We start from the raw sequence: 17,625 nt of genomic DNA on the forward strand, positions 1-17,625 counted from the left end.
AGACTATCTGTATTGACATCTTTCTAACTGTAATTGTTATTCAAATAAGATAGACAGTAATAGATTATTCTGGAGCTCACTTTCCTTTTATTGTTTTCATCCCTAGGAGGTTCTCAGCTGCTCTCTGGATGAGATGAGCTAGTGACAGGAACACCAACCAACAACAACAGAAAAGGCTAACAGAAGAGAAAGGAAGTATTTGATGGCTCCCCTTGTCATCTGTTCCCTGCCCCTTCTCATCAGTCCTAGAATTTTGTGACTAGCTTGTTTCCACAGAGACATATGGCACAAGTAAGTGGGGATTTGAGAACTCAGCTGTTATTCAGAATGCAGCATTTTAAAAAAGCTATACTAGCCACTCTTAATCCTCTCAGTGGAACTCACTGTGCAATCCATAGAGGTAATTTAATGCCATAATGTACAAACAACATATATCATTTATAAGAGAATTTTGAGTATACCCTTTCTACAAAGCTTCCCCCATACACACACACACACACACAATGCAAGTCAATTGTTAATAGGCAATGATTCAGGTCTCCAAAAGGAAAGTTCTAAGTGCTAAGAGCTCAGAAATTTCTTTGTCATATTCCGCTAACTTAATGTGACTCTCTACCTCCAAGTATACAATGAACACCATAAAAAAGTCAGCATTTACTAAGAGTTACCATACTGTTGTTTCTGAGATAATGTCAGGGTCATTTCTAATTCTAAGTATAGAGAAATATAACAGCATATCAGACATTACTGTATGCGAAGTTGGCAAATAATGACTTTTTGGTGATGACCACTGTGAATGTCTGTACATGTGCACACTCACATGCACCTCACGGCTGGTTTTGCAAGACTCAGTCAAGAGTTGTTTTGCAAAATCCAAACAGGGCCTGATCAAATCTAAATCTCATTTTATCCAAATAAAGTTCAGGGACATTTGGATACATGGTTATGTCCATCTCCAAACACATGTATATTTAATAGATATTCAATAATACATCACGGTTTACTTGTAACAAGGGAAACAGCTGAAAACGGTTTCCCTTGTTCCACATAAACTGTAATCTATTATTGAATATTATTAAATATACATGTGTTTGGAGATGGACATAATTGATATGCATGCGCAATATGACTGAGTTAATGTTGAGGAAGCATTTCTAACTTTTGAAGTGTCTGGACTTTGGAGAACTTGATTTCTCAAACTTAACATGGCATTAATGATTGCTTTTGCATTTTACAACTTCAGTGCCTCACCAGAATAATAGTACACCCAAATCAAGTATTATTGGGAAACCTTCTCAAGCACAGATCACTTATAAATGAGATGACTATTGAATAAATATAATACAGGGATTAATTAGCTAAAGCTCTTTGTTTACCAGACAGAAAGAAAGGAAATACTCTCTCATTAAATATTAAGAGGCATGTTACATGTGCTTCCAAGATCCAGTTACGATTTCTTCAAAACTGTTTTTAATTTAAAAACTTGGATATGGGTGCAAAGTCTAATGTCCCAGTATATTAAAACTATAATGTCACATGTTAAACACTTAGTCATCAAAAAGGAGAGAGACACCTAAGTAATATCAAGCAGAAAAATTAGAGTTCTATGAAATGTTCATGCTCCATTCACAAGTCTGACATTTACATAAATAATTGTTTAGGTTCATGATGGCACATTACTAATTTATATCCTGTGTAGAGCAAACTTAGAGGTAAAAGAACAATCCTTTAATTTCCCAGCCCATAATTCTAAGGAAGAAATAAAGTATGCAAGATATTTTATCCTCCTAGAGAAACCAACCCCATACACTAAGAAAAATAGAGGATTCAAATCCTCATTATTTTACATTTGTCTAGTAAATAAGCCACATCATACATGTATATAAATCCATGTCAAATATACATAGAATATTTTGTGGTCCGTTCTCTACTCTAGGATTCTGTAATGCATGCACACCGTTGTAAAGTGAGTCCTGATATGCAGTGTGCCAGACCTTTCTTTCCGTGATTCATGCCACTTCATACTGCAAAGATAAATTAATCCTTCCTGTCTCAAGGTCTTTGACTGCTAACCTTGTGATGTCTTTGCGTCCATGTGCATACTATGGAGATGCTCATACCACTTCCCCGTCACTCTATCAGGAAAGAGAGCTGTAATACCTAAGTACTAGCAAGAGGGAACCCCTGGATATCAAGTAGTCTGTCAAGTGATTTTTGTATGTGAAGCAGTTATGGATTTTCTCTAGGTAACCCTGGAGATGCATCAGATTGTAACTGCACCTCTGCCTGAGAATTTACACACACACACACACCCCTCAACCAATCTGTAGTATAGCACTAATCTCCCATGGCTAATGTCATATTACACACAGTGTGATCACTAACCCAGCAGGTGCAGTTGGACTGAGAGCTTGTGTGTGTTAATCAACAGCCTCATAGAGAACAAAACCAGCAATGCTCCCAGAGGATTAAAAATTGTGCTCACACCCCAAAAGGGACAGAACTCTTCCATTTTTATCATGCTCTGGCCCCTGCATTTCAGCCTTGCTCTAAAGCTTGCTCTAATTTTCGAGGAGGATAATGCTGATCAGGACATGATTATTGTGTTCATGCAAATCTGATCTAACGCTGCTAAAGCAAACAAAGTAGAAGATCAGGTGAAAGGGCCATTGTGACAGACAAAATCATGGAGGGGAACGCGGTTAATCTGAGAGGGCTGCAAGACTGAGGGGTAATCACTCAGATAATTTTTTTTTATCAAAGGGATTTATTAATAGCTGTGTGCCATTGCATATGCCTTCCTACACACACGCTAACAAGTTTAATGAGGCAGATACTGCAATATATGATGATCACTAGCTTTGAGGAGGACAAGACTGCCATTTCTAATGTGTGATTACTATTGATGTGAATTGGATTCTGGTATTATTTCAGTTTATAAAATCATCAGATGACATACACCTAGGCTAAGCCTCTTTCCGCCTCACAGCATGAGGCTGTGGAATTACCCAACTTCGTAGTTTAATACATTTGCACATTTTTGGCTTAATGACTGGAGATGGTAAGTGCACAGAGAGAGGAGAGAGAAAAGCAGCAGGGGCCATCTAAGGGCAAGAGAGTGAGCCCTTGAATTGCTGTTTCTGTGAAAGACAGCCCTTTTGAACAGCCTTTTTATCAGGAAAAGGTTATACAGACAAGCCCTGAAGACACCAAATCAAACTGCATTTCTAGTGAACCTTCCATGCCATGTATTCCAAGGCACTTTTGAAAATTATATAATTAGCTGTGACTGTGCCAAAACAGGGCTTGAGCCTGCAGCTACATTTTAGATGATGAATGAATTACCAGCTAATGGCTATGTGATTAGGTCTTGATGCTTAACCCAACAGCGAAGTGGTCATATGACCCTGCTGTCAACAGCTATACCTCAATGGACAAGACCACCACCATTAGGCAGAACTAGTGATGCACCCAAAGGAGTACATGTGGGACCAGTGCTTGAAAATAGCTGGTAGACACCGATACAGGCACCATCTTGTTCTCCAGAATCTCAACTTTCATTTAAAAAAGTTAAGTCTCTAGTTGTTGTGGTTGGGAAGAAGACACTAGGTTCACATTTTTGAGGTAACAAAGCAGAACTTGCAGAGAGCCTGGAACAATAGCTCTGAGAGGCATGAGTGGAGCCCCACTGCTCTAACGCCCAGTCCTGTGCATCAGTTATTAGACTATATGTGCTCTGTAGGAATGTACACGGCAGACAATAGGGGACCCAAAGATGTGTACCTGAGAGGCAAAGCATTGACAGGGTTAAGATGGCCATTTGATGTTTTGCCCTTATAAATAGGGCTACATAAATCGATGCAGGTAAGAAAGATATTGCAGTTTGGAACTAGGTACTCCCAAAGCTTTAGTGTACATGCTTAGGTCAAAAATGGACATGACTTGTGTCTGCATTTCATAGGATACTGCAGAGTATCCATCAAAGGGCTTTCCTTCATGTTTAAATAATGTGATGTAATGTAATGCTGACAGGTGCTTTCCACACCGAAAAAGGATCGGAGCAGAAAGTGTTTGGATTGGATTGTTGCAGAGTGTGTGTGTCTCCCCTTCCCCCAAGTTCAGACCCTGAAGTTGCTGTCTAGCATGCAAATGATGTCAAAGTGAACTAGATACAGCTTCATGGACTGCTCACTTTACTGCGCAGCAGCATGGAGACAAATAATTGGGCACTGAAAGAGGGAAAATAACTTACAGATAATTGGTGTGTTCACAGCACTAGGGCTACAGTGTTTGTGGCAAAAAAAATCATGGGGAGGAAAAAGAAATGTGCATTACAGGTCATCATGGAAGATGGTTAGTATGAACAACCAACCATTTCAGTTCTGAAATATTGTACCAGTTTTACCAAATATTTGTAAAAATGTGTCTGTCAATACATTTGACATTATTTTGTGTTGGGAACTTTTATTAATTCACTTGCAAAAAGCTAAGAAATATTAAGGACTTCATAGCATAAAATACAGTAGCATATAATTAAAGAGGGCACTGTGCGGTCCTCAGCCAGTACTTAAGAACTACGGGCGTAAAACATTGTATGTTAAAATCCCAACAACAAATTCAATTATTCAACATGCTTTGTCTTGCAGTTGGAATGGAGATTGACGGACAAGTGGAAAGTGACTCCGAGAGCGAAGGTAGAGTGGAGAATAATAGCTGCTGTCTTATTTGGAAATACATGATGAGAGATCTTTTTTCTCCAAAGGTTTATTTTGTGGTTTGACTTGCTACACAGTGGTAATAGTCTAATGAGGTATGCATGGTTATATTCAGTGTTGTTGTAGCCCTGTTGGTCCCAGGATATTAAAGAGACAAGATGGGTGATGTAATATCTTTTAGTGGAGTGAAAGTTTCTCTCTCACCAACAGAAATTGGTCCAATAAAAAGATAATCTCGCCCATTTTTCCTCTCTGCTATGCAATAGTTAGATTTCCTACCTGGGTAGTTGACTTTGATGATGATGAGGAGGATGAGGATGTTGGGCAGGAGAATGCTCCTAAACCTGGCTGTCCCCTTCTCGCCGTGTCCCTGAGAAGGGGTGGGACCCAGAGTGAAGCTTTCCTTGGTCTGCCACTGTAAAGCAGGCAGCACTGTGTTCCATGGGTGGTGTGAGGTGAGTGAATTTACAGGATAATGCAAACATCTAGAAACTGTCACCTTTCACTGCTTTTTATGTAATTCTTGTCATTACAGTAAGGGTGAGACTTTGTTATATATGACTATGCGAGGAGAAAAGGTAAAGCCAAGATAGATTTAGGACAGACTAGCAACTCATGGCAAAAATCAGGAAAAGCCATAGACCAGATTTAAAATTTAAAACAATACCCTCACAAATACAGTAAATAAAGAGACATTGCTAAGGGCTAGGATTGCTGGGTTAGTGGATGGTTTATGGTGATAGACAAACCCTCTAAACCACAGTTCAAATCCAGCTTAGGTAAATAGTAACTAAAAATAATCATCTGATGGCCTCTGTGAAATCAATTGATGGTCTCAGTCCAGTTTCCAGTGGACCAAGGAACCCACTAGAGCTGGTTGATTTTTTTTCCCATTAGAAGCAAGAAGCCTTTTTAAAAGTGTTTTTGGTAGTTTCACAATTTCCCAGTTTTTCCCATCTAAACCAAAAATGTCAATATTTTGAACTCTGTTTTTTTACCCTTTCTTCCCACTATTTTTTTTAAATTTTAATTTTTGTGTGCGCACCACTGAAAGCAGCAAAACAGGTGATCTGTAGGGTTTTGTTTTACCACTTCGTCTTTTCTTCTTCTCCGTCCTTCCCCTCCCCTCCCCCATTTTCCCTTCTGCCACTCTTAACTTTTCAGAATGTTTCCACCTTTGGAAACATTCTAGAGAGGCAGAGTTACAGACTTTTCATTTTTCCTTTTGCCACTGTGTAACGTTTCCAAAGTTGGAGACATTTTGAAAATTAGTGGCAGAAAGCAAAAATGAAAATGAATGAAGCCTTAGAGAGTGTTTGTTTTAATCCTCTTTTTGCCACTGGGAGATAAAAAGGGGCCGGAGGAAGAAAATTAACAACATTTTGGGGAAGATATGTCACAATATTAAAAAAGAAACAAACGTTCCCTTTCAAACGCTGTGAAATGGGGGAAAAAAAACTTTGAAATTATATTTTTTTCTTTTTTGCAAAATAATTTATCGATCAGCTCTAATATCCACATCACAACTGCCACAAATTAGTGTCTCTATTGACAACATGAACAAGAAAATGAATGTGCATAGAGACTGGTCTACCTTTTCCTCCCTAGATCATTCCCCTCCAGGTAATGATTACAGCTTATTTAAGGCACAGCATGGAGAAGCTTCTACTGCCTATACTGCATTTGTTCTGCACGGACATGGGACTTCAGTCTCCCGGGCTAAGAATCAAGCCACTTTCATGCGCACTAAATTAACATGCTGTTGTCTAAAGGATAGCCAATTGGCTCACCACACTTGAAATTCGATATTAAAAATGTTCTAGAGATCAAATCACCAAGCCTAGCCAACTTATTGTCTAGAAACAGAGCAGTACAATACAGAAAAGAAAGAGTTAATGTTACCATTGCTTCCGAGAAGCAATTCTCACAGCATGCATTCCACCTTACATAGAAATATGCCTTCAAGACCAGTCACATATATTGTGAAGTTGTTTACAAACTAAAAAGCGCTTTATAATTCACACAAGACCAAAATTCACCAATCAGCTTTTACCTTGTTTTTTTGTACCATAATGTACACGTCTCGTTTTCTGTTTGGAACCCATATTCCAAGGGTTAGGGTGATGAAGGCACTCCTTAACTGCACCAGGACATAGAATGAATGTATCTTGAGTTTGATAGCTTTGGCAAATATGAAATCTAAGTTCAGCTTTGCAAAGTGTTGTGGGATACTTGGCATGAATGAACAGAATTATTGGAAGAACATGATACAAGTCAGTTAGCATAATGGCCCAGCATTCATATTTAACATAACATATACAATATTAGTACCATGCACATAATACCTATTAATGTGGGGGGGGGGGCATCTATAACATAGGTGTTGGCTAACAATGCAATTTTTTAAAAAGAAAAGTAGAATAAATTAAACAATTTGCTTTCACAATTCTGGCATATATTTAAATGTCTATAAAGTGGATAGAAAGCTGGCTAGATTGTCAGGCTCAATGGGGAGCGATCAATGGCTCCATCTCTAGTTGGCAGCTGATATCAAGAGGAGTGCCCCAAGGGTTGGTCCTGAGGGCGGTTTTGTTCAATATCTTCATTAATAATCTAGAGGATGGTGTGGACTGCACCCTCAGCAAGTTTGCAGATGACACTAAACTGGGAGGAGTGGTTGATACGCTGGAGGGTAGGGATAGGATACAGAGGGACCTAGACAAATTAGAGGATTGGGCCAAAAGAAGTCTCATGAGGTTCAACAAGGACAAGTGCAGAGTCCTGCACTTAGGACGGAAGAATCCCATGCACTGCTACAGACTAGGGACCGAATTCTGCAGAACTGCTGCCCAGCCAAAGGACCTAGGGGTTACAGTGGATGAGAAGCTGGATATGAGTCAGTGTACCCTTGTTGCCAAGAAGGCGAACAGCATTTTGGGCTGTATAAGTAGGGGCACTGCCAGCAGATCGAGGGATGTGATCATTCCTCTCTATTCGACATTGGTGAGGCCTCATCTGGAGTACGTTGTCCAGTTTTGGGCCCCGCACTACAAGAAGGATGTGGAAAAATTGGAGAGAGTCCAGCAGAAGGCAACAAAAATGATTAGGGGGCTGGAGCACATGACTTATGAGGAGAGACTGAGGGAACTGGGATTGTTTAGTTTGCAGAAGAGAAGAATGAGGGGGGATTTGATAGCTGCTTTCAACTACCTGAAAGGGGATTCCAAAGAGGATGGATCTAGACTGTTCTCAGTGGTACCAGATGACAGAACGAGGAGTAATGGTCTCAAGTTGCAGTGGGGGAGGTTTAGGTTGGATATTAGGAAAAACTTTTTCACTAGTAGGGTGGTGAAGCACTGGAATGGGCTACCTAGGGAGGTGGTGGAATCTCCTTCCTTAGAGGTTTTTAAGGTCATACTTGACAAAGCCCTGTCTGGGACCTGGGATGATTTAGTTGGGGATTGGTCCTGCTTTGAGCAGGGGGTTGGACTAGATGACCTCCTGAGGTCCCTTCCAACCCTGATATTCTATGATTCTATGATACTCTGACTAAGGTCATAAGAGACCATCATGATCATGTAGTCTGACTTCCTGTATGCTGCAGGCCACAGAACCTCTCCCACCCACTCCTGTAATAGTCTCCAACCTCTGGCTAAGTTACTGAAGTCCTCAAATCATGATTTCAAGACTTCAAGTTACAGAGAATCTACCATTTACATTAGTTTAAACCTGCAAGGGACCTGTGCCCCTTGCTGTAGAGGAAGGTGGTGGGGGGGAACCAAGGTCTCTGCCAATCTGACCCAGGGGAAAATTCCTTCCTGATCCCCAAATATGCCAATCAGTTAGACCCTGAGTATGTGGGGAAGACCCACCAGCCAGACACCTGGGAAAGAATTATCTGTAGTAACTCAGAGCCCTCCCTAGCTAGTGCCCCATCTCCAGTGGCTGGAGATATTTGCTGCTAGCAGTCACAGATCCACTACATGCCATCGTAGGCAGCCTCATCATACTATCCCTTCCATAGATGTATTAAGCTCTGTCTTGAAGTCAGTTAGGTTTTTTGCCCCCACTGCTCTCCCACTAATTCTGTAAGAACAGGGTCTGGAAATGATTTCTAGCTTTCAGCTCCTAGGATCCATTGATGCACAAACATGAGTTTCACGATCCGTGAACACTGTGTGCACATGACCAATGCTAAATGCAATTCTCAGCCTGCTTCTTATCCAAAGTCTGTGGAGGTCAACGTTAGCTTGTTCAGACCCCAGCAGGGTTTGGATTAGGCATTCTGTCTGTACTTTTTGGATAAAGGGCAAATCTTTATTGCACCAACATAGAATGTTTCCAGAAATACTTGTTTTTATCAATTGCAGAGGCTGAAGAGGGAGGAAAGGCAACCAGAAAGCAGCACTCCAAGGAAGCTATCAAGTCAAGTGGACATGAAAGGAAAAAGCAAAATAAGAATGGGGAAGAAGCTGAGCTTGAAGAGAAAGTTGAAGCCCCAAGGCAAAAAAGAACTACTAAGAAGAAAAGTCACAAAATGAATGACAGTGATGGGGAAAGTGAAGCAGGGGAAGCAGCAAGTGGGAAGAAAAAGAGAAATAAAAAGGCTTCTAGCAAAGACCAAAAGGAAGCAGAAAATAAAGAAAAGCAAACAAAGAAGAAAGGGAAGGAGCAGGATAAGAAACAGAAGAAAAACCCAGCAGCGAGGTACTCTAACAAACCCCAGACAGAAACCTACATAGTAGAATCTCATTTTTGTTGAATGTTAGCTTCCTGGGTAGCAGGTTCATGAACCTGTGGCATATTGGTGCAGGTTACTAAAAGAACATATTACAGTAAATTGTTACTTGTAACAAAAATTTAACCCTGAGAAACAATAGAGTTGGTTTTCTGGTTAAAATGCAAGCTAGATTCTTTTCAGAATCTCCTTCTACCCCAAATATGATCATAGAATTAAGTATGTAATGTATTCCTAATGTGCAAGTATTGGAGCTAGAAAGAGTCCTTTTAAGGAAGACAACTGAAAGTAAGCCAGAATAGGGCACCTTCCTTTGGGTGAACACATGATAATCCTAAAAGGTTAGAATGGATCTCTTAGGTTTTCCAGACTATTCCCCTGTTAATTCTCCTTTGTTCTAATCTTTATCTTCTTCACCCAGACTTTTTATTTGTTGTGTCGCCTGGCTATCATATTTCTCACAGTGATCGGATCTGGTTAACTGTAAGAACCCCAGTGGCAGTCAAACAGGTCACTTTGAAGCTGGTTAAGTCACTTTACAACAACAACAACAAGAAAAGATCCGCAAGACCGAATTGGAGTTATGGTTGAATCCCCGAAATGACACCTGTTGTTTCCACTAAGTGTTTGTTAGTGTCAGCTCATGTGATGCCAGTGAAACTTAGGTTAGGTGACAATAAAACAATTCATTTAAGGTCTTATTTTTGCAACACTTCCTTTGAGCAGTTCTTAGGCAAAGAGTGTCAATAGGACAACTCAACATCAAGGCTCCAGAATTGAGCCTTTTATAAGTGAGGGCCAAGACAAGATGCATGTGCCAGATTCTCAGCTGGTGTATCAGCATAACTCCACTGAAGTCACTGGAGCTATGCTGATACACAGCTGAGGAGCTGGTCTGGGACTGATCAGGGTCTGGTGTTTATATAAAGCACACACACATCTCCTCCTAGGCACCGTTCTGAGAGGACTTGTGTCCTGGGTGAAGGTGACTATTTTTATAATTGAAATGTGGCAGGCAGTGTCTTTCATCTGGTATTCTGTAACCTGAAGCATTTGCCCAAAATCTTCTCCTTGACTTGAGCATCTTAAAGAAACTGGATCATTTTGACTACCCCATCACTGTGTCAATTTAGTTGGTAGCACTGTCACATTTGAGCCAGAAAGGTGTACGTTCAAGTTTCCTCCCTTGGTTTGGGTTCATCACATGCAGTGTTGATATTGAAGTACAGCACTGAGTGGGGAAAATATCATCTGAACTCACTAGTAAATATCAAGACTGAAGATAAAGATCCTGGAGAATTTTTCAAAGAGACAAATAAATCAGTGTCCTAGGTAGAGTTTTTCCCCATGAAAGTTTCAGATTTTAAAAAATTTCCCCATCATGCATGGGACAAAGTAAAAAATTTCAAGTGAACCAAAAATCAAAACCAAATTTGGATCAGATAATTCAAAATGTTTTGTTTTGATTGTTTCAGAGTGATTGATTTCAATTTCTAGCTTTCTTTTTTAAAATGTTTATTTAATAATTTACCATAAATTAACTTAGATTTCAAAATGAAAAGTTGTTTTGAACCAAAAAATGGAAGTCCTTGTTTGGAAAAAGTGACATTTCAGCAATTTCAAAATATTAAAAAATAATATTTTTTTGAAACAGGCAATTTGTCAAAACCAATCCTTTCCTGACAGTTTTGAATCTGCATTTTCTGAAAAATAATTTTTTTTTAAAATGTACATTTCATCAAACAATTCCCAACCAGTTCTAGTCCTGACCAACATTCCTCCCCATGGCCCCCCAACATGTTATGGCATACAAAGTTCTCTCTATTATTGTGGAGAACGTAATGACTGCTCCATTTTTTGTTCAGTTACTGAACACTGCCTATATCTAACTCACTGGTCTGCAAAGTTCTTTATAACCCCTGAAGTCTATGAGGTGCTATATACAACTACATTTTATTACATTGTTTGTGTGATTTTTTTTTTCCTGATTTTACTCTACTTTCGTTCTAGCTCGTCTTCCTCATCTGCTTCCGACTCATCTGATGAAGAGTCTCTGTCAGAGGAAGAACTGACAAGGCTAAAGGAACAGGTAGAGGAAAAGAAAAAACTAATATCTACCATGAGGAACAAACCTTGGCGTATGGTGAAGAAATTAGCATTGCTCAGGTAGCCCAGTGCATTCCCAGCTATTTATAGTTTTCACCATAGGAACCACTGAAGCTAGAATGGGTGTTTAATAATTGTTGATGCACATAACATTTTAGAATTACAGTTGGCTGCTGCTATCATCATCCCAAGAAGCCTGCCTTGGAAAAGCAACCAATGGAACTTAGCCAGCATGATTTGGTTTAAATGAGAAGCGCTTAGAGGCAGGATTCTGTTGTCAGTCTCTGTAACTAGAGAACAGATGATAAGCAAAATCTGTTCAACTGATACCCAGGCTGGGATCATTCTGCCCTTTTATTTAAAGGCAGAGAATGACTTTCAGAGTCCTTGTTAAAGCTAACTCTGTGCCCTTCTTTGCTTATTCATGCCTACTGTTATATAGCAATCAGAGCAGCTTGTCTCCATCTTACTTTACACTTCCTGGAGCATTACTGCTTGCAGGTGACTTGGAAAAAATACAGTATTGTTTACAGCCAAGATAACATTGCCTACCATCCCACACTGTATGCGTTAGCAATGCAGATTTCACTCCTCACAATAACCTTGCAAAAAGTGCCATGAACCCACTGTAGGGTGAGAAATGGGTTCACTGTCTTGTGTTTGCCTAGAGGCTATTCACAGCGCCAGCCACCCATGTTGCCAAAGCAGGCAGTAGCTGTGGCATCTCCCCTCGTCTGCTTCTTTCTTTCACTCTGAAGAGCCAATCTGACCTTCAGACACCTGGCCCCTCTCACATCAGCAGCACACAGTTTGATTCCCACAGAGTAGTTATAGCAGCCTGAACCTTCCCTTTGCCTCTCCTGACCTGGGTTCTTGGGGGAGGTGGGAAGGGGACTTCAGCTCTCTGTACTTAAATTTCCTCATCTGTAAAAGGAGACTGACTAACCATTTTTGATCTCCCCAGGTGGGTTGGGAGGGTCAGTCTGTTATTAATTGTAAAAACCTGGAGACCCTCAGCATGAAAGGTGTTACAAAAAGGCACAAAGTATTACATTATTATATAGTGTCCTAGCATCCGAGAGGTTGCCTGGAATCATGTTTGACTACACACTCACCTCTTTGTCGGGGCTGGCTCCAGGCACCAGCCGACCAAGCACGTGCTTGAGGCGGCACCTTGGGGCGGGGCAGCGCTCGGTTAGTTTTTGTTTTTGGTTCGGCCGGGTGGCACTAGAGGGTTTTTTTTGTTTGTTTGTTTTTGTTTTGGATGGGCGATGCTCGGGGGGGTGTTTCGACAGCACGGCGGTTGGGGGTGCGGGGGCTTGGGTGGCGCGGTGCTCGGGGGGGGTCGGTGGCACAGCACTTGGGGGGGAAGGGGGCTTGGGCGGTGAGGTGTGGCGCTCGGGGGCAGCGGGGGGCTTGGGTGGCGCAGCACTCATGGGGGTGGGTGTTACGGCGAGGGAGCACCCTTTTTTTTTTTTTTTTTTGCTTGGGGCGGCAAAAAAGTTAGAGCCGGCCCTGCTCTTTGTCCCCAAAAGAACAGCAAAGAACAACTGAGAGTGAAGGAGAACACATATACCCATTCTAATTTACTTAATCAAACTGCTCCATTACCTTGGCTGTGCAAGAATATTTAATGAATAGGTTGGAGTACATAATAATACTAGTCTATCCAATGATCTCAGAATGCTTTACAATTAGTTATTTGGGACTTATAAACACAGCTGCTGTGAGCTCGGTAAGTATTAATCCCATTTTACAGATGAGGAAATTAGAGCACAAAGAAAATAAAGTCAACATTTTCAAACATGGGTACCTAAATACAATTTTGGGGGCCTCTCTTTAGGCATCCAAGTTTTGAAACATATCTACAAGTGACTGGCCCAAGACTACACATTAAGAAATCCAGGAACAGAACCTAGATCTCCTACCTCCCAGGCATATGCATTAACTACAAGATCATCTTTCCTTCCTTCCTGACAGCTGCACTGTTAAGAAAGTATAGAAGGAAGAACCAGACTTCTCCCATTGATAGGGAAGGAAGACCCAGAATATGAATGCTGTTGGATAGGGAACTAGTGACCTTAGGTCTATGTATGAGGAAACTCAAACAGAGATATTAAGTTTGGGGTTTTTTGGAAAAAAAAAGTATCACACCAGAAATGTTTGACAGAGCTGGGAATAGAATCCAGGTCACCTGACTCTCACTGTCTTCCTCCCTTTGATAACAGCACAATTCAAAGAAATTAAAAAGTGACTGTACAACATTCTCTGCACCCAGTGCCATCTTGGGGAAGATTCTTTCAATATTTTAATGTAAAACTAATCACCTTTGTATTTTTGAATTAGGGAGGCACAAGCTTTTGTAGAGAAGTTTGAAGGAGCGTTGGGAAAGGGAAAAGGAAAAAAATTCTATGCATACAAGATGATGATGGCAAAGGTAAGTGCTACCGTAATGACAAAAAGAAGAGCAGATGCTTGGTCACTAATACAGTGTATTTTTGGCTACAAGCAATAAACTTATATCGGGCAAAATAGCCACCATTACAGAAGCTGAGATAGCGCTCTCTGTATGTATTTTAATTCACTGAATAGCTGCATTTTTCATGGTTCCTAACCAAATTCATGTTTACGATGATATGAGCCAAATTCTGCCCCAACTTAAACCGCATGCAGCCTCCCTACAGTACAGGAGGTTGCAGAGCATGTAAAATCAGGGCAGAATGAGGGTCTCTGAGTGTGGTCTCTGACAGGTTAAAGTATCGATTGCACTAAGGGTTGGAGACAGCCAAATCCAGGCATAGTACCATTCGCTTCAGTGGAATTGCGCCAGTTTACAAATTGAACCATTGAATGGGAAGATGACCATGGAGAATTGTGACTTCTCATTGCAAGACTGGAGTCAGTAATTAAGTTATTGCTTTCATGGAGATTCCACTGATGAGATTTTTTTTTTTAAATTGATCATGTCCTGTTCCCATTGACATCAGTGACAGTTTAGCCAGTGAGAAAAGAATCAGGTTTGCTATTTGTCAAATGAATCCTCCTTTTAAATAGGAGTGGGCCCAAACCAAAGCCTCACACACAGATCTTGGTCTGCAGCCTCAACCTCTCTCTCTCTCTATCAATGGGTTAAATCCCAACACTACCTCTGATCCCGCAGAAACCTAAGGAAGTTAGGATTCAGGACGTGAATTTGAACACCTGAGTTTGCAAGTGTTTGGATTCAGGGCTTTGATGTGGACCGTTACAGAAGTAAAAAAAGGTCAGACCCAGACCCAGACAGAAAACTCCAGAATTTGGTTCAGGCTCACCTCTGGCTTTAAAGTTTGCCACCAATTTTTAATAACTCATCTAAGCACTAACTTTAGGAACTCCTTAGAGAAAGCAACCTCAGATGCCTCTCCATGACCAGTCTAACATTATATCGCTATTTGCAACACTGTTTTCTTATTTCAGAAATGGGTGAAATTTAAGAGAGACTTTGACAATTTTAAGACACAGTGTATACCTTGGGAAATGAAGATAAAAGAAGTGGAGAGTAAGTGCAACTTCCATTTAGACTGAGACATGACTAAGATATGTTGTTGTACTGTTTTGTGTTACTTCAAATAATCTCTTGGTCACAGAGAATCCTACCGTACCCACAGTACTAACCACTGCCTCTTTTTGTTTAAGGTCACTTCGGTTCCTCAGTCGCTTCTTATTTCATATTTCTGCGATGGATGTATGGAGTAAATCTGGTCCTTTTTGGTTTAATATTTGGACTGGTTATAATTCCAGAGGTAAGATCTTAGGCCCCAATCATGCATTTAGGTTCATGCAAATAGTATCTTCTCCACAGTAAATGTCAAAATTAGATTGATGGCATATTGTTACTTGTTATTTCCAATTGTACTTTGTTACTTCCAGTGTTATTGCATCTGGTAATGTCACATCCAGTCATGTCATCATGCTTATCTTAACTCTTGATCAATTTCTTATCATCTGCATCATTCTCATTTTGACATTCATTAGGAGCAAGATACTGCTCATGCAGGCACAGAGACCTTGGGCTGTCTTACTGATAGATCTGTAGATAATGTCACTTCATGATGCTCTGTCTTCCTGGAATGGCAGAATAAACTTCAGTTTTACTTAGCCTTAGTTAAAATATGGTAAGAGATACATCTTATGTGCCTATTTGGATTTATAGTAGCAAGTTAGGCTCCTATTTTTGAAAATGTTGGGTTGTGACTATGTCCCTAAATCCTTATTTATCACCAATGGGAGAGATTTTCAAAAGCATCTTAAGAGACTTAAGAGCACAATTCCCACCGAAGTCAATGCCCCGTAATCACTTGAAGTGCTCTGATGGGGTGCTCCACTCACCGCCAGGATGGCACCTCCTCCTGGTTATTCTGGGGAACAGCTCATGAGTTCATCATCTCTTCCCACGGTTGTACGTTGCCTCAGTCTCTCTTTCTGGATCAGCAGCCCCCTCTCTCACTCCACAAGGTGCTGCCTCTTTGTAACTTGACCCTTCAGCCAGGTCACCAAATGTTTCCCCTTCTGGGGTTGGAAAGTCTCTTCCCACAAACAGGCTTAGGCAGCCTTCCCATTCACTGCTTTGTCATGCCACTCCCTCAGTGGCTGGCAGGGGAAACTGGGCCCACCCTCTACTCTGGGTTCTGGCTCAGAGACCCTCTAGCCAGCAGTCAAGGCCCCCTTTCAACCTTACTGCCTTTCCCTGACCCCTCTGCTACCTTCCTGACTCTCCCCCGCCCCCCAGGTTTGTCAGCCCAAATGTACCTCCCTTCTCCCAGGGAGTGACTGCAGGCTTTCCCAGCAACCCCTTTTCTGCCACCAATTTCCTGTCTTTATAGTCCCAGCCCAGCTCATTCCTCCTCAGCTGGGCTTCCTCATTCAATGAGGGGATTGCTTAGCCACTGGATTCCCCCCCCTCAGCTATGACCTGTTGGGTTAATTAGCCCCCTTCTCAGTCTGCATTAACCCTTTCAGGGCAAGTGTGAGGTGAATACCCTTTGAAAAATCCCACCCTTAAGCAACTAAACATGGATTTGGAAGCCTAACTTTAGGCTCATATTGCTGAAAATTTGGGGCAGAGTGAAAAACAGAATTCAGGAATTCTATTGGCTTCAAGTATAGGCCATCATATCTCTAAGAAATCCAGGGTGTACATTCCCAAAAGTAATTAAGAAAACCATAGTGACAATATGATACTGTCAAACACATTTCTTAACCCTGACATTCTTGGAGAAATCACAGTAAAGGTAATATACTGGTAATATTTAATTACATGGATTGCCCATTAAGGAGTTATAAAAGGTAGGTACAAAATACTTAATGATGTGGTTTAAAAATTCTTACTGGTGCTAGTGTTATTACTGGTGTTAATTTGACATGTCTGCTTGACTAGTAAGTGGTAAGTTTTGCATAGTTTCTTAGGTTCTTCCAAATTAAGAGAATGCATAAAATAAATAAGATTTGCCAAATCCTCTAACAACCAATAATTGTTGGTTTCCAAAATACCCCTGTTTTCCACATCTTAAATCAGCCAGTTGTTTCTTCATGAGAAAGGGTTTTCTTGTTACTCTTTTCCATTGTTATTGGAGGAGGCTTGGCCAAAGAAGAGTATGGTGGAAATATTTAGCTATGACCCTTTTAAAAATAGATGTGTGTATTTAGCTATATAATACTATGGCTCAGTTTCTGTGTGCTGTGTCTTTAAGGGCTCTGCTATCCACCAAGACTGCCAGATGTTCTTGTTCAATGCATTTATTACAGAGGAAAGACAATGTGTGGTCTTCTGATAGAGATTGCACTTTTTCCCCGCTTCTTTAATTTTGTTGTTCGCTTTATATAAAATAAAAGCCATTCAGATTGAAAGTATCCTCTGAGCACGGAAAGGCATAACCATTAGAAGTGAACAATACAAATGCATTTTCTTTCTTTATGAATTGTACATTTCGTATGATGAAGTAGTTGTGCCTGTTTTGTCTATAGGGTCTGTATTTTATTCGTGGTGCATTAAACTGTTACAATGTATACAGGGGCTGGGCAATAACC

The 17,625-nt window shown here is 40.7% G+C and overlaps 1 protein-coding gene across 1 annotated transcript in view; it reads left to right on the forward strand.

Annotated features, from left to right (window-relative positions):
• The first annotated feature begins 4,307 nt into the window (after positions 1-4,307).
• TMC2 (transmembrane channel like 2) overlaps positions 4,308-17,625 on the forward strand; it is a 55,434-nt gene continuing 42,116 nt past the window's right edge. The window contains exons 1-7 of the mRNA XM_039525503.1: positions 4,308-4,353; positions 4,647-4,694; positions 9,086-9,422; positions 11,464-11,619; positions 13,906-13,996; positions 15,016-15,097; positions 15,235-15,341. Coding sequence (XP_039381437.1) covers positions 4,308-4,353; positions 4,647-4,694; positions 9,086-9,422; positions 11,464-11,619; positions 13,906-13,996; positions 15,016-15,097; positions 15,235-15,341 — 867 coding nt within the window. The remainder of the gene's footprint in view (positions 4,354-4,646; positions 4,695-9,085; positions 9,423-11,463; positions 11,620-13,905; positions 13,997-15,015; positions 15,098-15,234; positions 15,342-17,625) is intronic.

This window comes from Mauremys reevesii, linkage group 2, assembly GCF_016161935.1.
Source record: "Mauremys reevesii isolate NIE-2019 linkage group 2, ASM1616193v1, whole genome shotgun sequence".
Lineage (NCBI taxonomy): Eukaryota > Metazoa > Chordata > Testudines > Geoemydidae > Mauremys > Mauremys reevesii.